Here is a 23859-nt window from a genome sequence, read left to right on the forward strand (position 1 = left end):
CGCGCAGGCTCAGCGGCCATGGCTCACGGGCCTAGCTGCTTCGCGGCATGTGGGATCTTCCCGGACCGGGGCATGAACCTGTGTCCCCTGCATCGGCAGGCGGACTCTCAACCACTGCACCACCAGGGAAGCCCTAGTTTTGTGTTTTATATTTAGTTCTATCATCCATTTTGAGTTAATTTTTGTGAAGGGTGTAAAGTAAGTGTCTAAATTATTTTTTGTTTTTTTAATGTGGATGTCCAGTTGTTCCAGCACCATTTGATAAAAAGACGATCCTTTTATGTTGAATTGCCTTTGGCTCCTTTGTCAAAATTCAGTTAACTATATGTGAGTTATGAACTCTCTACTCTTTTCCATTGATCTAGTTATCTGTTCTTTCACTAATAGCACACTCCCTAGATTACTGTAGCTTTATAGTAAGTCTTGAAGTCGGGTAGTTTCAGTCCTCCATCTTTGTTTTTCTTCAATATTGTGTGGGCTACTATGGGTCTTTTGCCTTTCCATATAAGCTTTAGAATCAGTTTGTCCATATCCATTAAGTAATTTATTGGGATTTTGATTGGGATTGCATTGAATCTATAGATCGAGTTGGGAAGAATCAACATTTTGAGAATATTGGGTCTTCCTATCCACGGAATATCTCTCCATTTATTTAGATCTTCTTTTGAGTTCTTTCGTCAGAGTTTTATAGTTTCCTCCTATAGATTTGTATATACTTTGTTAGGTTCACACCTAAGTATTTCTCTCTCTCTCTCTCTCTCTCTCTCTCTCTCTCTCTCTCTCTCTCTCTCTCTCTCTCTCTCTGTGCCAAGATAAATGGTGTTGTGTTTCTAATTTCAATTGCTAATTGTTCATTGCTGGTATGTAAGGAAGCAATTGACTTTCATACATTAACCTTGTATCCTGTCTTCCTTTGGATTAAGTATTTTTTATGATTCCATTTTACATCCTTGATTGTCTTGTTAGCTATAACTTTATTTAGTTGTTTTGGAATTTATAGTGTACATCTTTAACTTATCACAGCCTATCTTTAACTGCTATTATGCCACTTCACATATAGTATAAGAATGTTACAGTAGCTGTATAGTAGTTGTCATATATTTTACTTATACATGTTATACATGTTATGAATCACACAATAAAGTTTTGTTTAAGCAGCCAGTTGTCTTTAAAATATATTTAAATAATAAAATATCTTATATATTTACCTACTAGGTACCATTTCCATTGTTCTTTATTCCTTTGTATAGATCCAGATTTCCATCTGATGTTATTTTCCTTCTGCCTAAAGGACTTACTGTATTATTTCTTGTAGTGTAGGTAAGCTGGTGATGAATTTTTTCAGCTTTTGTATGTCTAAAGAGCTCCTTATTTTACCTTTCTTTTTTGGAAGATAGTTTTGCTGGGAATAGAATTCTCGGTTGACAGTTTTTTCTTTCAGTTTTTTGAACTTGCACTACTGTATTTCCATTTTCATTGTTTCCAACTAGAAACTGCACTTATCTTTGTTTCTCTGTATATGATGCATCTTTTTCTCTTGTTCCTTTTAAGTTTTTTTCCTTTCACTGGTTTTGAGCAACTTAATTATGATGTACCTTCATGTAATTTTCTCATGTTTTTTATGCTTGGGATTTGTTGAGCTTTTTCTCTTTATAACTCTTTATGAAGAGTTATAGTTTTCATCAAATTTGGGAATCCTGACCATTATTTTTTCAAAAGTTTTTTCTTCTCTTTTTCTTCTATCCTCCTCCTTGGAGACTCCTATTACACATATAGTAAATCACCTGAAGTTGTCCCCCCCACCACCATAGCTCAATGATGCTCTTTTCATTTGGCTGATTGTTTTCTATTTCATTTTAGATAGTTTCTGTTGCTGTAGCTTCAAGTTCATTAATTGTTTTTGTCTATTTCTATGTTTACTAGTTTCTATTGTTGTGTCTTCAAGTTCTCCAATGTGTAATCTACCATTAATTACATCCAGTGTATTTGTCATCTCATATATTGTAGTGTTTATCTCTAAAAGTTTGATTTTGGGTCTTTTTGCTATCTCTAACTTTTCAAACATATGGAATATAGTTATAATAACTATTTTAATATCGTTATCTACTCATTCTAGCATCTGTGTCAGTTCTGAGTCCATTTCAGTGATTGAGTTTTCTCCTTATTATGGGTCTCACTTTGCTGCTTCTATCTATGTCTGGTTATATTTGATTGGATGCCAGACATTGTGAATTTTACCTTCTTGGGTGCTGTATATTTTTGCACTCCTATAAGTATTAAGCTTTGTTTTGGGATGTAGTTGAATTATTTGGAAACAGTTTGATGCTTTTGGATATTGCTTTTAAGTTTTTTTTGTTTTGTTTTGTTTTTGGCAGGACCAGAACCATTTGGTTTAAAGATAATTATTCTCCACTATCAAGGCAAGATCCTTCTGTATACTGTACTCAGTGCTCCATGATTTATGACGTTTCCATTCTGGTTGATGAGGATAGGCATTACTCCTGGCTTTGTGTGAGTGCCAGGCACTCTTCTCTTTACTTCTATCAAATCTTTCTTTCTCCAGCCTCAAGTAATTTCCTCACATGCATGTACTAATCAGTACTCTGCTGAGTATTTGAGGTAGACTCCATAGGTCTCTCATGTGAACTCTAGCTGCCTTGTTCTTCCCAGGTCCTAGGTTCCATCTCCTCAACTTGAGTGGACTCCATCTCGGTTTCCTCTCCCTCCCTGCATCACAGCCTAGAAATTATTAGTAAGCTGGGGCGGTCATAGAGCACTCCTCATTTTTTCCATCTCGAAGGGATCACTGTCTTTCATTGCCTGATGTCCAGTATCTTGGGGAAAAAAAGTTGTTTCATATGTTTTGTCTTAAAAATATTTTTTTGGTTGTTTTAGGTGGTAGGGTAAATTTGATCCTGTTACTCCATCTTGGTCAGAAGAGAAAAAGCTTCTTTTAAGTTTTCAATGGTGGTTATAGAAATGACCAATAGCAAGACAAGGAGTCTCTAACTGAAATACCCATGATGTCTCCTCATAAATTGAGAATTTGGAAAGAGAATTAATCTCAGAATTATCATTATTTTTTCGTCCACTTATATCCATCACAGACATTTACATAACAAAATTCCTTGTACAAATGGTCGATCATATCAATGGGTAGATTATTGAATTTGAGGGGGAAAGACATACACAAGCCACTAGAATTATACATTTCATAGAACATATTATGTAAGAAGGAAATGATGCCAAGTGAATTGAGTTGGTATCATAGTACAGTATTATTTTAATTTCTTTATATCAGTAAATAGCTGTGAGTTTTTGGTTTTGTTTATTTGCTTTATTTGTGCTTTACTGGGAAGCCAATTGATTTTTGGCAAGAAAAGAAGCAGAAAAAAAATACCAAAATGCTAGAGAAACGTAGGTTATCTCCTGTCTGTTCTTACAGCCCCTATAATGTCAGCCAAGTCAATAAATGTTTGCAAAAATCAACTAGAATGTGATAAGGTACTTGCTGTAACTGCTTTCTCCTTTTATAGACAGTTTGAAAAGTAGGAAAGTTCATGGATAAACAGCAGTAATTAGAATGCAATTGTGAATCTTGGGTGCACTTTGCATGTGTGAATTTCAGATTGACTTGGCCCTCAGGGCAGAGAGACCCTTCTAAGACGAGTACCACAAAGATTTGGAGTTCATCTGCACAGTTTATGTGGCTAATTAGCACTTAGCATTTCTTCAATAGGGGCTAGTGAAGTAAGAACTAGATAATATCTTGTAAGATCTTTTTTCTTTTTTTTTTTTTTTTCTTTTTTTTTTCCCTATCTTGTACTTAGAAAAGGAGCTTGGACTGTTGAATTGGAATGGAACAATTAAACAGACTTTAAAATAAAGCCCTGACATGCTGGCTGCTTGCCTGCTCTACTGGGGCAGCTCTGGTTCCAGGGAGAGAGAATGCTTTTTTTGTTTGTTTGTTTGTTTCCAGACAATTTCCTGCGTCATCACATTTTTTGTGTGAGCCAAGTGTTTGAGGTTGGTGATGTTGACAGAGCTCTTGGAGAATGGAAGGAGTTCATCTCCACAGAGAAAGGCTTGTGTATTTCAAGTTCGAAAATTCCAGAATATTTTTCTATAACATTGTTATTGCTAGTTTTTTATTGCTGGTCTCCCCTTATCTAGTTAGCAGTTTTTTAGGTGGATTAATGCTTTAAGTCAAGAAAGCATTTTAGAAAAACTGTTTCTCTTGGCATTTATGAAACTCGCAACCACATATCTTGCTCTGCTTGGGTCCAAGTTTGGCAAACTGTGTATATAGTATTCCCAGAAGGCTTAGGGTTTTTTTTTTAACTATAAATTCTATGTTTATTAATATTTAATTTCCCTATAATAGAATCATTGCATGCTGAGTGACATTTTCTCATGAATTGTTTGGGAAAATATAAAATATGTTTGAACTATAGTTATTATTATGATTTCCATTTATTTACAAATTTCCTTTTATTAATAATGTACCCAAGGCTATTCTTGATAATTTGAAAACAGAAATTTTGTTGTATATATATATTTTTTTCTGGTACAATTTGGAACTCTTACGTAAAGGTATAAACTCATTCAGAATTGAGTCCTCAGTCTGGTTCCGTAGCACCTCTGATTCAAAGAGGGTGTTGCAGTTTATAAAAGACTTACTTTTGGTAGTGGAGGTGGTAGTTTTGGGAAAATGGGGATAGAGGGGGAGGCGTTAGGTACATGCATATTTCTCTAACATCTGTTAATTTGCCAGGTGCTGACCCAGACATCTATGTTATCCTTTTATAAACTGCCGTTTCTGAATCTCAGAAAATGGCCTGATTAGGTGGGATTTGGAGGACTAGAAAATCTTACTATTATTATTTTTTAAACCTATACCTATAAAAGAGAGTTATTAAGAGTTCATTTAATATGATGCTCCTTTTTCTCTGTTTCAGATTTAAACTGTTTTTCTATAAGCTAATCAATAGAGGGATGATAAACATTTTAAAGCATGTTATAGCAAAGGCGTGGCATTATGAAAAATGGGACATTACATGGAAGTAATGGAATAAAGTGTATGGAATTAGGTAGTCTGAGAATTTTAGAACTAAATTTAGAAATCACTTGGACCATGTATTTCATCTGACAGATGAGAAAACTGCTATCCTCAACATATCAGCCTTGCCCAACAGAACTAGTTAGTGCAGATATAAGATGGAAACCTAGGTTGCTTAACTGCCAGTTCACTATCCTTTCTATTATATCCTCATTCTGTTTTCTGCCTTGCACATGAGCTCTACATCCTAAATTAAAACAATAATAACAGCAATCACAAGTGATTGTGTTAAAATACAATTTAAACCTGTTTGTTGGTTGGTTGCTTTATAGCTGGCTTGTCAAAAAATCTTAGGGAGTCAGGTATTGGGTAGGTCATGGCCTCTAATCTTATTTTCAAAGTTGGAGAGAGATCATTGGAGACGAATTACATAAACTTTTAAACTATTCATTTGAATGTTTAAGTAGTTGTGATCTCTGCTGTGATGGTCCTAGAAGACATTACTCAGGCCGCAGCTGGCTATTCCTGAGATCACAGAAAGAGAAAGAACCTCTGCCCTGATGTATTCCATGAGGTGAATAATAGGCAACATTTAAGGAACACCTAGCTCATGGCAGACTATTCTCATCACACCCTTCCCACAGACTTTTTTCATTCCCCACATCCCATACCAACCTTCCTTGACCAAATGCAGTGAACAGGAGCTGTTGTATGAATTGGAAGGAAAATGTCTGAAATATATGAAGTTATAATGACTTGGTAAGTTCTATAAAAATACTGTATAACTGAGTTGGAAGTTGCATCATCCATGCCTGTGGCACTGTGGACTGGGCCCAAATGGTATAATTCTCTATTGTAACACTGAAGTAATGTTTACATCTGCCAAGAAAATATTTTAGATTTCAAACCTGTGAAATGGCCAGCTATAATTGTTCAATTCCAGTGAACCACAGGTATATTTAGTTTCCTTCCTTTACTTCTTACTGTCTTCTTTAAGTAGGCTGAGCCAACTAATTAAGGATTGTGCTCTTGTATGACTCTACAAGATGAGCTTTAAAGTCACTCAATATATTTGAATGCCTACATATTATATAGCACTGCTCTCTTAAATGTACGAACTCCTTAATAGAGTGTAAGTCCATTTCATTTAGAGAAAACAATTATTTTCATCTACATATGTCAGAGTAATGATAGAAATGGCATATTGTAATGACAGAACATGAGGAGTCCGAAAATTTAGATTCATTTTTCCCCCTACTGTTGATTCTTCATTTGATCTGACTTGAATCATTTCCTTTTTCTTTAGTTTCTATATCTGCTGAAGGTGAATAATAATACTTTCATTTGCCACACAGAGGTGCTGGGAGAATGAAAGATAAATTTTTCCAAAGCACTTTGAGCTGTTTAAAAGAAAGACTTGTTTAAACAAAAGTTGATTCCATTTTCTGTCTTGTTATTTCTTATGTTCAGATACCATAGAAAGTGTTAGAAGAGACCCAAAAGGTTTGGTTGTTTTTTATAACTTCATTTATAGTAGGTAAGGAGGTGAGTATAATTGCTTGCATTTTACGAACAAGGAAACTGAAGCCCCAAAAGATTTGTTTATTTTGGGGCTTAAAAGGAATATCCCTTTATGAGAATTGGGGGAAATTAGTAAGAGTATAGCCAATAACTTTGGCCATGAGTTGATAATTATTGAAGCTGTTAATGGGTATATGGGGGATCATTATACTATCCTGTATACCTTGCCTGTGTTTGAAATTTTGCATAATAAAAAGTTTAAGATTGATTTAAAAAAAAATAGCCCCTGTTTTTATTTACAAAGTCCTTTTCAAAAGCTTCTGAGTCCGTTTATCTCATAGGTATGGAGAATTCTTTATTTCTTAGGGTTCAGCAAAAAATTGGAAAAAAAAACTTACATGCACGGACCAGAGCACAGGCATTTTAGTTTTTCATATTTGGTGTTTATATTCTATTTCCAGTGCTTTCTGAGTCACTTGCTACTTTCATCACTTTTAATGTAATATACTATTTTTTAAGAATTAATAGATTACTTTTTTTTCTTTCTCCTGTTCCAGATACTCGTCACCTTTTCTTTGTTGTTGTTGATTTTAAATTTTCATTTTCCTATTTCTGGAAATTGTTGGGAATTATAAGCAGTCACTTATTAACCCGATTACTTTATGCTTCAGTAGACTTGTCAGTGGGCGGCCATGTGAATTATTTCAGCTTTTAGAGACACAGATCAACCTTGCTACCCCATACCCGCAATGGAAAGCTGCTGACCTCCCCATTGTAGGATCTTATAATCAAATGGCATTTGAAACATGTGAGAGCACTCATTAAACAAACAAACAAAAATCACCCTCAACCTGGGTTATTTTCACTGGTAGACTTGAATGGTTAGAGCTTGTCATTTCATAAGCTCCTAGATAACACAAATGCTGGACTGAAAATGCAACATACTCGCTATTCATTTGTTTTTAGACATCAAAGGAAATTAAATTAGAATGTAATCATAGAACTTTAGAGTTAAGAAAAATCTTGATAATCACTTGGTATAGCCCTTTCAGTTTATGTGTGAAAAAACTAAATATTAGAACGGCCAAGTAATTTGCTCAGTTACGTAACTTAGTACTGGCAGAGCTGGAACTTGAACTCGAGTTTCTTAGCTTTCAATTTAGAGTTCTTAACTAGGTTGCCTCTCAAATGCATTTAAGTCCTTGATGTTGTTTGTGAACACTAGATATGCCTCTGCTTTTTATAGCTTAGAGATTTTACTGTTCTGGAATGCCATGCTGAGCCATTTTGGAGCCTGGGGCAAAAGGAGAAATCGGTGATATTGACCCTGCCTTTATTTAAAATTGTGATGTTTTCTTCATCGTGGATTTTTGGCATTAATTTTGATTTTTAAAATCGTGTGTTAAAATATTATTTACCTTACTTCTACCTTGAATACTGAGTTTTACATCTGAGGTAGGTGTCTCACTAGATTCAACCTAGTCCCATCCTTGTTATTTTGATTTAATCCACTATTTAATCCTTCTTTCAGTCTCTTGGCAGTTAAAAAAAAAAAAAAATCAAGCTATGGAACCTTCATACTCAAAGCAAACTCTTACTGTTGGCCACCTAAAAATGATGGCAACAAAGAAAACATACCAGATTTTGCATGTGCTATTCATTGACATCATAGTAGGTAACTTAAAGCATAGTAATTTTTGGCTCCATGAATTTAAGCTCTTTTAGAATGTCTACCAGTTTATTGAAAAGAGCTCAAAGCCAAGTCATGGGTTCTGTTGTCTGATCCTTGACTGCATTGTGTTTTGAGGTCTTATGTAATTGTGTTTGTATTGATTTCTATAAATTGAGAGCCAGAAGAAAGAAGCTCTTTATAGCTTTATTGTCTTCATCATTTTACTTGGTCTTTTCAGCAAGCATTTGAGGTAGGTAACTTACAGGTTAGGACTCTTTCAGTTCCAAGTGATAAAACCCAACTCAACACTGGCTTAAGTTAAAAGGGAATTCATTAGCTAACATAACTGAAGAACGTAAGGGGTAGATCTGACTTCAGGTATTACAAATTGTTTCATCAGGGCTTGGTCTCTCTACATCTCTCTCTTTTTTTTTTTTTTTTTTGCGGTACGTGGGCCTCTCACTGTTGTGGCCTCTCCTGTTGTGGAGCACAGGCTCTGGATGCGCAGGCCCAGCGGCCATGGCTCAAGGGCCCAGCTGCTCTGCAGCATGTGGGATCTTCCCGGACCGGGGCACAAACCCGTGTCCCCTGCATCAGCAGGCAGACTCTCAACCACTGCGCCACCAGGGAAGCCCTCTCTACATCTCTTGAATCAGTTTTCCACTAGGTTGGTTTTTCCCACACAGAAGCTCCAGGCTTATGGTCCTACTAGCTTAACTTCAGGAAAAAGGGAATGAATCTTTCCTCTTTCTCCAGCAAAAAGCCTCAGAGTTGAGTATAATTGGCCCAGCATGGGTCACATGCCCATCCTTGAACTATTAATTAATGCCCTGGGCATGCAGTTATTTCACTGGCTAAGCCAGCTTCGTATGCTCAACCTTGGAGCAGGAGATAGACTGAGGGTGGAAAAGCTGTTTCCCCTAAAGGAAGAGAGGACTTCTTAACCCCTGATCACCAGAACATATGCTGGAGGGCAAAGAAAAATGTCTACTAGGATGTCGTTATACCCATTTCATTAATGAGGAATCTGAGGCTTAATTAAGCTGATTTTCATAAGGCTACACTCTAATGAGTCTTAATTTTGATTCCAATCTGCCTAACTCTAAAGCCCATCCTCTTTACTTCACACCTTGTTGTATCCCCGGAATACTACACTCCTTCTCCTAAATGAAATTATGGTGGTTGCCATTTCTTTCTAGCAGTTATTTTCAGCTGGGGTGATTTTGCCTCCAGAGGAAATCTGGCAATGTCTGGGGACATTTTTTGGTTGTCAGAACTATGCAGAGAGGTTGAAGGGGTACTACTGGGTGGAACCCAAGGATGCTGTTAAACATCTTACCGTGCACAGGACAACCCCTCATATGAAGAATTACCCAGCCTAAAATGCCAATAGTGCTAAGGTTTAGAAACCCTGCTTTATAATAAGGTTCCATTTCCAGCCTATTACTATTAACAAAAATTTTGAAAGAAAGTTGTAATACAGAGCAAGATTGAAACAATTCCAACATCTAGGTATAATTAAGTAACGTTTCAATTCAGGGAGACTTTGATTTATTTTCATAACAACCACTATTAGAATACTGAGTTCTCTTGTTTAATGGGTAAATTCAAATAGCACATTTAATACATTCCTTTTTTTAGAAAAAATTGTTTTATATAGGCTTTAGCTAAATTCTCAGGCATAATTTTTTTATTCCAAAGCCATATACAATTTCCTTAAAATTTAAATCTAGGGATATTTTAAATCAAATACTGAATGCTTTTATTAAAAAATTTTTTTCACAATATATATCTCCATTTATTTTATCTTATTTGATTTCTTTCATCAGTTTTGAGTAGTTTTCAGCATACAAGTACTGTCATGTTTTGTTCGATTTATACCTAAGTATTTCATTTATTTTAGTGGTTATAAATAGTATTTTTCCAGTTTTATTGAGGTATAATTGACAAAATTGTATGTGTTTAAAGTATACAACATGATAATTTGGTATATGTATACATTGTGAAATGATTACCACAATTAAGTTAATTAACACATCCATCACGTCACATAGTTACCTTTTTTGTGTGTGTGGTGAGAAGGCTTAAAATCTATTCTCAGCAAATTTTAAGTATACAGTACAGTATTATTAACTATAGTCACCGTGCTGTACATTAAATTCCCAGAACTTAATTCATCTTATAACTGAAAGTTTGTAGCCTTTGACCAACATCTCCCCATTTCTTCTCCCCACCCCAACCCCTGGCAACCACGATTCTACTCTCTGCTTCTCTGAGTTTGACTTTCCCTCTTCTAAATTCCACATATTGGTGAGATAATACAGTACTTTTCTTTCTCTGTCTGGCTTATTTCACTTAGCGTAATGTCTTCCACATTCATCCATGTTGTCACAAATGGCAGGATTTTCTTCCTTTTTTATGGCTTCTGTATCAAATTTTCTTTATTTATTCTCAACATTTAGGTTATTCCTATATCTTGGCTGTTGTGAATAATGCTGCCTTGAACATGGGAATGCAGATATCTCGCCCTGATACTAATTTCATTTCCTTCAGATATATACACAGAAGTGGGATTGCTGGATCATATAGCAAGTCTATTTTTAATTTAATTTCAGTGTCCCTGTGTTCATGCTAGTATATAGAAATGATTTTTGATTGTTTATCTTATATCCTGTGACCTTGCTGGAACTCACTTATTAGTTCTAAGAGGGTTTGTTGGGTATATTTATTAGTTTCCTTTTTAAAAAAAAATTCCAATACTGTTGATATACAATATTATTGTAGTTTCAGGTGTACAGCATAGTGATTTAACGTTTAAATACATTATGAAATGATCACCACAATAAGTCTAGTAACCATCTGTCCCTATACAAAGTTTTTACAGTATTATTGATGATATTCCTTATCCTGTATATTAAAAATCCCTGTGACTTATTTATTTTATAACTGGAAGTTGGTACCTCTTAAATCCCTTCACTTATTTTGCCCATCTCCCCTGCACCCTCCCCTCTGGCAACCACCTGTTTTTTCTCTGTATCTATGAGTCTATTTTCATTTTGTTTTTTAGATTCCACATGTAAATGAGGTCATATTTCCAAATATAAGACATCTGACTTATTTCATTTAGTAGGTACCCTCTAGATCCATCTATGTTGTCACAAATGGCAAGATTTCATTCTTTTTTATGGCTGAGTAATAGTCCGGTGTGTGTGTGTGTGTGTGTGTGTGTGTGTGTGTGTGTGTGTACACCATATCATTTTTCCATTCATCTATGGAGGGACACTTAGGTTGCTTCCATGAATACTGAATGCTTTTGAAACAAATATATAAGTTTATCTTGGAAGCCTTTTAAACATTTCAAATAGAAGATTCTATACCAGAGGAAATACTTATTTTTAAACCTCTCAGCCAAAGCATTTTTTAAAATTCTGATGCTAATAGGGGGTTTAATGTACTAGAAAATGTACAGCATTTTTTTTCCTATAAGCCTGTCCTTTGTGAAAGATTAATGAAGGCAGAAGAGTGCATTTAATATATTATAGCTGCTAGTTATGGGGTTTGACACTTCAGAGAAATCAACCTGCTTGTTTAATGACAGGAAAATAGTTTGAACAGTCCACCTCCTTAAGACTGTGAGTGGTTTCTGGACTGTGCAAATCTGAATAATCCTAGGAAAGCTGTGCTAGTCACACCACACATAGTATTCCAGTAGAATAACTGAATGATTAGAGGGATACTACAGAAGGCATTGACATGAGAAATCTTTCACAATCTAGCAAATCAAATTTATTATTGGAATTGGAAGATTTTGGACTTAACATTTTCATTTTTTTAAAAAAAATTATTTATTTATTTATTTTTGGCTGTGTTAGGTCCTCATTTAGCAAATCAAATTTATTATTGGAATTGGAAGATTTTGGACTTAACATTTTCATTTTTTTAAAAAAAATTATTTATTTATTTATTTTTGGCTGTGTTAGGTCTTCATTTCTGTGCGTGGGCTTTCTCTAGTTGTGGCAAGCGGGAGCCACTCTTCATCGCGGTGCACGGGCCTCTCACTATCGCGGCCTCTCTTGTTGCGGAGCACAAGCTCCAGACGCGCAGGCTCAGTAGTTGTGGCTCACGGGCTTAGTTGCTCCGCGGCATGTGGGATCTTCCCAGACCAGGGCTCGAACCCATGTCCCCTGCATTGGCAGGCAGATTCTCAACCACTGCGCCACCAGGGAAGCCCAACATTTTCTAATTTTGCCAGTTTTACCCAAGTAATTTTTCGTGTTATGTTCCAGGTGCCTCCCAATTCTGTGTGTGCACAGAATTACAAATCCATTTCTCTCTCTGTTTTCAGCTTCACTGGACCCAAACCAAATCAACAACGTTTTCTCTGATTTCAAGCAGATAATTCCTGCTTGCCTTGATGTGTCACATGGGAGACCCTCCTCTTGTCTATCTTAATCACTTAAGGTCCCTTCAGCTTATGCCTGTCATCCCCACTGGCTTGGCTTCATTCTTTATGTGACCACACTACCTAGTCCTACCGATTGCTTTCGTTTCTTCTGTTTTCTACTGGCCTTACTCCCCTCCCCTTTATTATATTTCCTCCACGCATATTAATCCTACCTCCTCTGTGTTCCAAGCCTTATTTAGTAGCTCCATATCCCTAGACCTCCCCATTTCTTAGTTCGTGTCCTTACCTACTAAAGTGTCTGATGTCTACCCACCTAGCATATTTTAGTAAGGTATGTGTGTACAGAAAGGCCATCCATTCATTGTTAATAAAATCCAATTTGCAATTTCCTTGGAAATAAGGCAACTGCTGATCTTCAAACCACCCAAGGTCTTAGTCTCTAGAATGCAAGTTCCCTTGGCACAGTAGAAGGGGTAATAATTACCTGTCTACAAAACATTTTGGGGAATTACCTTGATAAATGGTGCTGGGTAAAATGTTATAATTTATTAGTATAGTCCTGCTGTTTTCCTTGAGAAGAAATGTTCCTGGAGATTTGGAATTTCTTATCTCTCCACTGACATGTGTTTTCCTGGTGCTGTCAGAAGTTTACTCCTCCTCACAGCTTTGTGGTGTAGGTTGGTATTCCCAGGTTTACAGAGCAGAGAGAAGAGAGATCACTTGACTAAAGGAGTCATCTGACTTGTTTAGAATTTCACAGCAAGCTAATTGCAGAGACCTTGAGTTTCCTGCCTCTAGTTTCTGTGACATAAATGTAAAATGATTTATTTTGCATTGCTTATTTATATGAATGCCTTAGAGCATTTCCTTTCCTTTAATAAAATTGTAAAAACTCTTACCTGGTAAAGAGATTGTTAGTATAGAAAAGAAATGAACTAGGGACAATGTACCTGAATTTGATTACTGCCTTTTCAACTGACTAGCTGTGAGGGATGTTGGTTCCTAGGCTCTCCTTTTGAATTGTGAAAGCTATACTCTACATTGGTGATGTTCCTTGAAGTCCTTTGAGAAAAACAAGACAAAACAGAAAGCTTAAAGTACAAAGTGTTATTATTGATTAACTTAAAATGACCCTTGTTTGTTTGCAAAGCTCCAGTTTTGCTGTGGCAGGTGATCCCATTGGTGAGCATTGTGGAGTGTGGTGGGAAGCAGCCAGGTCTCAGTAATTTCTTCTGGATTTCTAGAACTGTTTTTCTGTTGAGTTGAAGTGAGGGAACAGCTGGTGGAACTGCTTTTGGTGCTGCCATGAACGTGTCTGGGAAGAAAAGGGTGCATTCCGATGGTATGTTAGGGGGATGTTAGCTGTTCAGGAAAAACAACCCTTACCAAAGTTAATGGCTCCCACTAGCATTTTCAGTAACATGTACCAGATGTGGGTAGTTAATTATTCTCAGATCTGATAAGTACCTGCCAGCCAAGGCTAATTTTATTTTCAGTAAACAGTGGCCAAAGGTCCTAGCTGTTCATTTGATAGGATAGGGCCTGTTTGCACTTATCTATTAATAAAAGCACAACACTCCTTTAGTTTTCCTTTCCCAGGGCCAGATAAAACATTTCAGACACTCAACGTATTTGTCTCAGTAAATCAGACAAAGTAAACAAATCTGGTGGATTAACTTGGTAAACAGAGAGTGGTTAAGTGTTACCTTTCGAGTTTAGCTCAGTGCCATATAAATAGCATTAATCGCATGGTATTTTCAATAACCTTTATAGGGCAAGACAGAGTTGTTGGGTTTTTTTTCTTTTCCCTTTCTTTCTTTCAACCGCTAGGGATATAGTGTGTTTCTTAAGTACTTTCAGATGTCCTTCAGTAGGAAGATTTGAAAATAACTTTAAAATGAAATTTATTCTTTTGTCCCATTAGTAACGCATCGGGAACCTTGCACCCGTTAATGTCGTGTGTAAACCTGGAACTCTCTGTGGTTCATCTTAGAAAGAAAGTAGGACTGCACAGTGGCATGCAGGCTTTGCCAGATAGAGATAACAGACATCTAGAGGTTATTGATTTGGATGGAACAGTGGGAAGGGGGTCAGCTTTTAGGGTGGAGAGAGGGGTAGGTAGGCAGAAATTCAGACTATTCATCCAGAATTTTTCTCTTGGACAGAGTCCTATTAGGGTCAGAAGTGCTATTTATTTTGTGATGTAGATGCTTGTCTTGTGAGAACTGGCATGAAACAAACCAGTTATTTCACACTAGCCAACAAAGCACTATTATTTCAAAGTAACTTCCAGTCACACCAGGCCTGGACTGGATTTGTACTGGTGACCTGATGGTGTAGGGCTCCAGTCTCATGCCAGCTCTCTGTATCATCTTGTCTCCTTCATTAAACTTTCTTTTTTTAGTAATGATCAAAACCAACTCTCTTTAACCAAGATATATTGTCTTTTGCATTGGCTTTATATTTGAGATTGTAAATACTTTATAAATTTTTTTTAGTTTTGCATGCTATAGAATAATCCACTTAATTTGGTGAACATGGTACATAAAAGAAATAGCTGAAAGGCCTTAGAGAAAATTCCCTACTCACACCTCCATCCCCATTCCTCTGTCGCTGGATGACTTCAGTTGTCTTCTTGCCACCAGACTTACCCACCTGCAGTCTATTCTCATACCATTTCCAGATTAACCTTCCCAAAATGCAAGTCATAAAAGTATTAATTTCTCACTTAAAAAAATTTGGCAGTGGCTTCTTGTGTTCCTACAAGAGAAGATTTAAACTCCTTATATTGATTATCATTGTCTTAATGATCTTTGCCTTGTTTCTGGCTTTGAATCCTCTCATTGGCCTATGCTTCAGCCACGTTGAAAGTTTGTGGGTTCCTGAACATACATGTTGTTGAACACTCTACAGTTTCTCCATCCACTACTTTGATGAATACCTATTGATTTTTTTTTTTTTTTTTTTTTTGTGGTATGCGGGCCTCCCTCTGTTGTGGCCTCTCCCGTTGCGGAGCACAGGCTCCGGACGCGCAGGCTCAGCGGCCATGGCTCATGGGCCCAGCCGCTCCGCGGCATGTGGGATCTTCCCGGACTGGGGCACGAACCTGGTTCCCCTGCATCGGCAGGCAGAGGCGCAACCACTGCGCCACCAGGGAAGCCCCCCTATTGATTTTTTAAAACCCCAATTTCAGCACAAAGTCTCTTGTGACTCAAGTGGAATTGATTACTCTTGTCTCATCATACCCTGTGCATCCTTTTTATATCGTTCCTATGAAACCTATGGCACTTGTTGTGTATATTTCCTTTTCTTCCTACTTGACTACTGGAGGGATTGTATCTTGTCCAATTTTGTATTTCCATGTCCAGCTGAATGGCTGGCACAGAGGTAGGACCTGGTTGATGGATGGATGGATAGATGGTTGAATGTATGCATGGATGGATGAAGTAAAGTCCTATGACCATATCTCTGTGCTCAAATTCCACTCCCTTTTCAGTGTTGCATGGAAATGGCCCTTAAAAGTACCCAGATTAAGATTTGGTAGGTAGACTTGCTCTTTACTTCTATGATTGAAGGACCAACATGAATTCTCCCATAACCCTTATACCTACCCAGAGACTTCACAGTCTGAAATTTCACCTTGAAGACTCATTTATCAGTCTTCTGATATTCCACCTACACTCCCTGCCCTCTTTAGAACTTTATACATAGTTGCCAAGTCCTTCCATAAGCATTGTCTTATTTAGTTTTGAAAACAACCTTATTAGATAGATTTTTATCATATATATTTTAGAGGTAAAGAAATGTAACTTCAAAGCAATTCACTCATCTGCCTAAGGTCATTCCATTGTCATGCACAAGCTAGGGCTGAGCCCAGGTCCGCTTACCCTAACATCCTCTTTTCCTTAGCCCCTTGCCTTAGAAGGAGTCACAAATCTATTAGGCATTAAATACCTCAGGATATATTAATCAAGCAGATCACTTTCTCCATGCCAGCTTATCAGAATTCTGAGGAAATAAGAGTTCTCATTTCTAAATTGGGAAGGAGAAGTAGTATGGAGAGAGAAGATGGAGGATAATTTGGAGACTTGGTCAAGCACAGGGAGTTTGTTTAGATGTGACATTGGGCCTAGGATGGACACTATCTGAACATAAATATACCAAATTTATCTTTCTTAATTCACTACTTCTTTAGTAAACTACATTTTAACTTTAATAAAAGGTACATAGAAGTTTCTGTCATGATTATATTGATAATCATCCAGATCTTATCAAAGTATAAGATGCTAAATATTGAAAATCATATCCTTACTATCCCCAGAAGTGTCCTTTAAACATCTTTAATATTAGTTGTTTCATTGGGAAACACAAACAATTTTTATGACACAGGTAACACTGCTGGGACTATGATTTGCTCTTTGTCTTTCATGTCAGAGGCTTTTTCTTTCAACAATCGAATGTTCTTTGGCAGTCCGTTCATGTTGAAGAGTAAGAGGTGCATGCACGTGTGTGGGCATGCTCACGTGTGTATCACACACACACAGGTGCTCTAGGTATATGGCCAGTTTTATTGATTGGTGTCTTCATTAGAAGGTTTTTGGCACAGTCCCCACTGTTTTGTGGTTGGACCTTCAAATGTCTGCAACTGTATGTCTTTTCTCTACAGCTCATCTTTTTGTCCAGGGAGGACTTTAGCAATTTTCTTTTTGAGGGTTAAACAGCTGGTTGTCAGAGTTTAGGGAGCTGAAGGAGGGAAAGAGGCTAGAGGTGGGGATGTTGTCTCTCCCAGAATGTAGACTCTTGCTTAAATCTTCCATTTCAGTTCAATTCAATTACCTCCTCCAGCCCCATCCTCTACCTTTGAGTCCAGAACCCCTTTACATCCATTTCACAGGGAATAAACCTCTGAAGTATGTGTAGGATGTCACAGCTAAACTCATAAAGTGTGGGTAGGATTTGAACACAAGGAGATCAGAAAACCTTTCTGCAGAAGTCATAATGCAGATGAAGATATGAATTCGGAGGAAAAAACAGAGTAAGTGGGAAACAGCCAATAATTCACTTCTCTTAGAGTGAAGCACAGAAGAAGATTTGTATCTGACGAGAAATGAATGTAGGAACAGAGGCTGAAGCTTCAAAGACTAAGAAGCCTGGACTTTCTTCTGGAGGTGTTAAAGAGACAGCTTCTGCACACTCATTAATTTATTCAGATGGTTTCTGAGTGCCTGGTAGATCACTAGTGGGGGGTTAAAAATGAGTTAGACTGGACTGCTGCTCTGTGACTTTGACACAATTCACTGTTTTTCAGTTGAGGTCTCAACATGGGAAGACGTCATATTTCTTATGTATAATGTTGGAGCTCACAGATTCCAAGAAGCTTATCACACTTGGGAGACTTGATGTTGTTCTTTGTGATCTGCATTTCTCCAACGATGAGACTGTTTTGTTAGAATGTGAGAGCTTGGAAATGTCTTTCATCATCTTGGCAGTCAATGTGATTAGTTACAGCACAAGTATCACTTCTTCGGGTGGGCCACATGATCATGGAACCAGAGACACTTGGATGGGAAGAGGCTCGAAAGAACATTATCACTTTGTAAATGGAATTAAATTTAATGTTTAATAGAAATGGACTTCTAGGATTTTATGCCATCTGACCCAGACCAAAACGCAAGGCAAAACCGTTGTGTATTGCCTAGCATGGTGCTCAGTTCTGCAAAGTCCCTTTATGCTTTTGATGATGACAGCGGTGAAAATTTAGAAGTAGCTTTTGCCCACATACGTATACCATGGTAAAGCAGTTTTCTTCCCTAGCAATCTAGGAAGAACATTATATTTATAGATCTCAGCTACAAATTCTCTCCTTCAGACTGTTTGCCTGAGCCTTAAAAATACAGCATCATTACACAAGCACTCTGGAATTTAGATTAAACAGCGTTCAATTTGAAAATCTAATCATATCATCTAAATATCATTAAGTTATAATAGGCTGATTGATAGGGACCAACACTGTTTTTGCCTGGTGCTGCATGCCTTTCACTCAGCCAGCCTTTTCCAGCTAAGATGTTGATAAAGGCAACTATAAATCTTAATAGTTGGAGACAGTTTAAAAGCATAGTTCACTGGGTAAGGTCACACCCACTTAAGTGACCTATTTTGTATACTTTTCAAAAATAGGTTAATTAACTTAATAGAAATAATAGGACTCTCGTATTGATGTGCAATTACTACTAAAACAAGTTTTTTTTTCTTTCCAAGTGAACATGATGTTCATGAAATTGAGGGCATAATAGCCATGACAAGAACCAGGCTTAGCAAGGCAGGTCATGTTCGGCAAGTATATTTCAGACTTGCCCTTTAAAACCTGCCTTTATTCCAGTCCTAGGACATGGGCATACCTCCACCAAAGCTTTTCATTCCTGGCACGTTGCTGTTTCAGTTTTCAGGAGGGATTATCCTCGCTGCTCTGTTTTCTGAATCACTGTCACAGCGGTTTATACAGCCCCTGTTCCCTGAAGACTCCAGCGTGCGCAGGACGCTCCATGAATTTTGGTCTCTGTTCTTTTTCATAAGAGACTGTTTTCTTCATTCTTCTAATAGATGATTCATCTGGTACCCTGGGAGAAGCATGGTTTCAGAGGATGTTGCAGTGAAGGAGGGCAAGGAAGTGCCCAGGCCAGAGTCATATTCGGGACAAGTTATATTATCTTAAAATGACCTGGTTTCATTTTATTGTTTAGGGCCTGATTCCAATTTTCTGCACTCAAAAGCGTTTTACCCTAGTCTTAGACCTCTTGTTGATGGGTATGACCTTCTTATTCTATTATTGGTCACTAATTTTGCATAATTTGATTTTTCCATGTATCTGTTCCTTAAGATATACCTCAGTGTTTTATATCTTAAGTTGATTATATGGGTGTTTATTATTTTTCAGAACTTTTAAATATATTTAAAATAGCATATTACATTTTAAGAAGTTAATCCCCTCCCTCAGTGTGATATCTTGTATCACAAACAGCTCTTTCTATGGATATTTCTGAGTCCTCACTGCTTGAACTCTCTTGCGGCCCAGGTGGTCTGAGAGGTAGTTAGTGATACACACATACACGAGGGCAGGACACATTTTGAACTGATGGGCCCATTTTGAACTGGCGGTCCTAGGTGGACCGTTCATCTTACGGCAATGCTGTTTCTCCACTTGCTTACACAGCCCTGCCAACACAGCGTTTCCTAAACGGAAACAAATCTTGTTTGTATGTATGTGTGCGTGCACATTAAAAAAAGCAGGTAATGTGATGAAAAGAGCCTTTTAACTATCTCCCTGCCTTAGGTTCTTCATTAGGAAAATGCCTTTCTTACAGAGGGTTACAATGATTATGAAGTTCAGTTTTCAGGCTTCTTTGTTAAAACAGAGGTGGATGAGGGAACTCTTTAGTTTTCTGTTGAGCGATGGAATGGTTCACTCTCCAGTGCAGGTTGGAACCCACCCCACTTGAATATGCCATATTCCTCTATTTCCTAGGTTAATGTTAGTGATTTTCCCTCCCAAGCATTCTCTCTAGAGTTTAGCAGCATTCCTTTCTTGAAAACAAAGACCTCATTTCCTATTTCTTTCACATCCTCTAATTTGCCTAGTACAGGGTCCAATTGAGAGCAAGCATTCATTAAAAACATTTTAGATAATTAACTGCAAAACGTCTGGCTTGGGTTTTGGAGAGAATGAAAGATTGGGCAGGCAAAGTCCTGGCCCATGGGAGAATTGAAATCAAGAGGATATCTTTTGGTTACTATTTTTCTTTAATAATAAAAGAATTATAAATACCTTGTAATATAAAACTTGGGAGCACAAAAATGTTTTAAAAATAGACCCATCTGCCCCCAGGTGTATGCTTAAGATAACTGAAAATAAGTTGTAAACAAATGTTCCTAGCATCATTATTTGTAATACCCCAAAAGTGGAAATACCTTAAATATCCATCAATGGATGAAGGAATAAACAAAACATGGCATGTCCATACAATGGAATATTATTTGATGATAAAGAGAAGGGAAGTACTGATACATGTTACAACATCGATGAACCTTGAAAGCATTATGCTTTCAAGTGAAAGAAGTGAAGTAAAAGAAGCTATTGACCAAAGACCACACATTATATGATTCCATTTGTGTGAAATGTCCAGAACAGTGAAATCTATAGAGACAGAAATTAGATTAGTGGCTGCTTAGGGATGGGAGTGGGTGGGCTTGTGGATAATAGCTAAAGGGTACAGGATTTCTTTTTGAAGTGAAAAAATGTTCTAAAATTGATTGCAGTAATGATTGTACAACTCAGTGAATATTTTAAAAACCATTGAAATTTTTTCAGTGGGTAAATTGTATGGTATGTGAATTATATCTCAATAAAGCTGAGATAATTTTTTAATCAATAAAATATTAATTACCTAAAACCCCACCCTTAAATGTCTACTGTTAATAACATTTTGTTATATTTGCTTCATCTTATTTTACATATTTAAATTTTTACATAGTTTACATAGTTTTATATAGTGTTTCCACTTACCATTTTGTCATGAACGTTTTCTCATCCTATTAAAAATGTTTTTGTAAACAGACTTCTAATGGCCACATAATAAATTCTTTCATTGTAACATAATTTGCATAACTGTTCTTCTAGATGTTTTACATTGAGGTTGTGTCTGTTTTTCACAATTGTAAACAGAAAGTTGCATTTTGGAAAGACTATGAAAACTTTTATTCTCATTTCTGAGCATAAAGGGTTTAAGTAAAAGAAAAAAAAAAGTGTAGAGAATAATGCCTTCATTGAGTTTTAGACCAAGGTTTTCCAAAATAAAAGCTTTGTGTCTTGGTTTTAGCCTTTGGGTAGAACAAAGTGAATTTTCATCAGGAGTCATTAAAAGACCAAGCCCCACCTGCCCAGGGAGAGTTTTAGATCAACCTACAAATTAGCTCCTCTTCCACACCGCAGCAAGTAGCAAAAGTCTTGGTTTTCTGTGTGAAGAGATAGACAGGTTCTCAGCCTGACTGAGTTCATGTCTTTATATAATAGGTTCTCTTTTTCCTAAGAGGTTCTACCTTATTTGATCCTTCATCATTTTCTGTTACTTGTAACTCTGGAGCCTGACAGTATGAAAGGGAAATAAGGCATTTCTAGAGTAGAGTAGGAGAAAAGGATTAAAGTTTTATTCACTAGAAATTTTTGTTTTATAATTTTCTAAAGAAAAAATTAAATGCAGTGTTTTAGGCAGTGATTACCTTTCATCTTATTCATCATATCTTATATTCTTATCTTAGGCTGATGAAAATATTTAAAACTTGATCATCTCTGTATTATAACCCCATTTAAATTTGTATACCCACCAGCCAATTTTAATATACTTCTTTCTATTACATTCTGTTTGGTCTCCAGTTTCAATCTGTACCTTCCCTTCTCCCTTAAATTGTCCAGTTCTCATTCAGAAGGGTTAAGGAAATGCTTGGTCAGTTGTTGAGAGGAGGATGTGGGTCTTGTATGTTTTGCTGTCATTACATTCTTAACTTATTACATGTGTATTTGTCCTGTCCTCACTGACTTGACCTCTGATCACATTGCAAAGTACAAACATATTATAAGGAAAGTAGAGCTAAGGGGCTAATGGGCTTGTGCCTTCGTTAGCCAGGGCTCACTTCATAATTTCTTTTTTCTAAATTGGGGGACTAAGAAGCTTAGCTAGATTAAGAGACTTGTCTAAGTCACATAGCAAGAAGCTGAGATCAGGCTTGAGAACTGTTGGCCAAACTCTTCCATTAGAATCTATAAACTTACGGGAGCTCAATCATACAATATATGAGTTTGTATAAATAAGAAAAATAATTGAATCTCTATGTATCCAGGTTGAATTGATCTCTCACAAATTTCAAGTGAAGAAAGACCCTTAAAGGAAGAATTTAAGAGAATTCAAATGATGTGACCTGAACCATGGTTCCTTTCTCATTCAATTATTTCCTTTTAACCACTGATGGCTTTTTGTGCTTGGCTGGGTATGTTTCCAGCTAGTCAAGCTTATGTTATGAAAGAGAAATAAGACACTTAATCCTGTTAATGATTAACCTGCATTGGCCTCCCTCCCTAGTAGCTTGCCCTTCCTGTATTGTAGTCTGTTTACTCATTTCTGAGCAAATCTCCAAGGTCTCTTATTATTGAGTGTAGGGCCATCTGGATCAGGAGTGGGGCCTTTGTTTTATTCTGAAGATGAGGTGACTGATTATACAGCTGTAGGCATTTGCATTTTTCAAAGGCATTTTTAAGTTTATTGCTTGTGAAAACCCAGTTATAGTAAAATATCACTTTAAAAAAGTTTACAGATGAGGAAGTTGAAGTCAGGGAAGTTTTGACTTGCCAAAAAAAGTTCCCCAGCAAGTCAGTGGCAGAATTCAAATGGGTGTACACTCTTATATACTTAGCTCAGTGTCTAATTCATTGAGGCATGTATTTGTTTCTTATTTATAAAGCCAAGTAGAGCTGGCTTGAATCATTTGTAGTTAATAAGTTTTTGTGTTTGATCTGTTGCTACTGCAGCCCAGGTCAGACTTAAAGATAGAGTTATATTCTCTGCATTCTTTGCAAAGAGCTGATTGCTATTTTGTCATACTGTCTGTGGGAGAAACTCGACCTTAGAATCAAAACTTTATTCTCCACGACAGCAGTCAGTAGGTGCAATGAGACCTGGGGGATAACCTTTGGGCTGTAAATTTTCCTTCTGTGAACAGGAAGACCTAATCAGGAGCCCAGAGGTGACAAGAACAGAGTGATTACTCACTAATTTAGATTCTGGGGTTTGGGCACCTTTTGTGGGATAAGAATCACAGGGAATATGAGTAATTTTTTTTTAACATCTTTATTGGAGTATAATTGCTTTACAATGTTATGTTAGTTTCTACTGTATAACAAAGTGAATCAGCTATACGTATACATATATCCCCATATCCCCTCTCTCTTGCATCTCCCTCCCATCCTCCCTATCCCACCCCTCTAGGTGGTCACAAAGCACTGAGCTGATCTCCCTGTGCTATGCAGCTGCTTCCCACTAGCTATCTATTTTACATTTGGTAGTCTATATATGTCCATGCCACTCTTGCACTTTGTCCCAGCTTACCATTCCCCCTCCCCGTGTCCTCAAGTCCATTCTCTATGTCTGCGTCTTT

At 37.0% G+C, this 23859-nt stretch overlaps 1 protein-coding gene across 1 annotated transcript in view; it reads left to right on the top strand.

The window, feature by feature from the left end:
* RAD51B (RAD51 paralog B) overlaps nucleotides 1-18280 on the top strand; it is a 334908-nt gene extending 316628 nt beyond the window's left edge. Inside the window, exon 8 of the mRNA XM_055088495.1 lies at nucleotides 17966-18280. Coding sequence (XP_054944470.1) covers nucleotides 17966-18280 — 315 coding nt within the window. The remainder of the gene's footprint in view (nucleotides 1-17965) is intronic.
* Nucleotides 18281-23859: the final 5579 nt, after the last annotated feature.

This window comes from Physeter macrocephalus, chromosome 11, assembly GCF_002837175.3.
Source record: "Physeter macrocephalus isolate SW-GA chromosome 11, ASM283717v5, whole genome shotgun sequence".
Taxonomy (NCBI): domain Eukaryota; kingdom Metazoa; phylum Chordata; class Mammalia; order Artiodactyla; family Physeteridae; genus Physeter; species Physeter macrocephalus.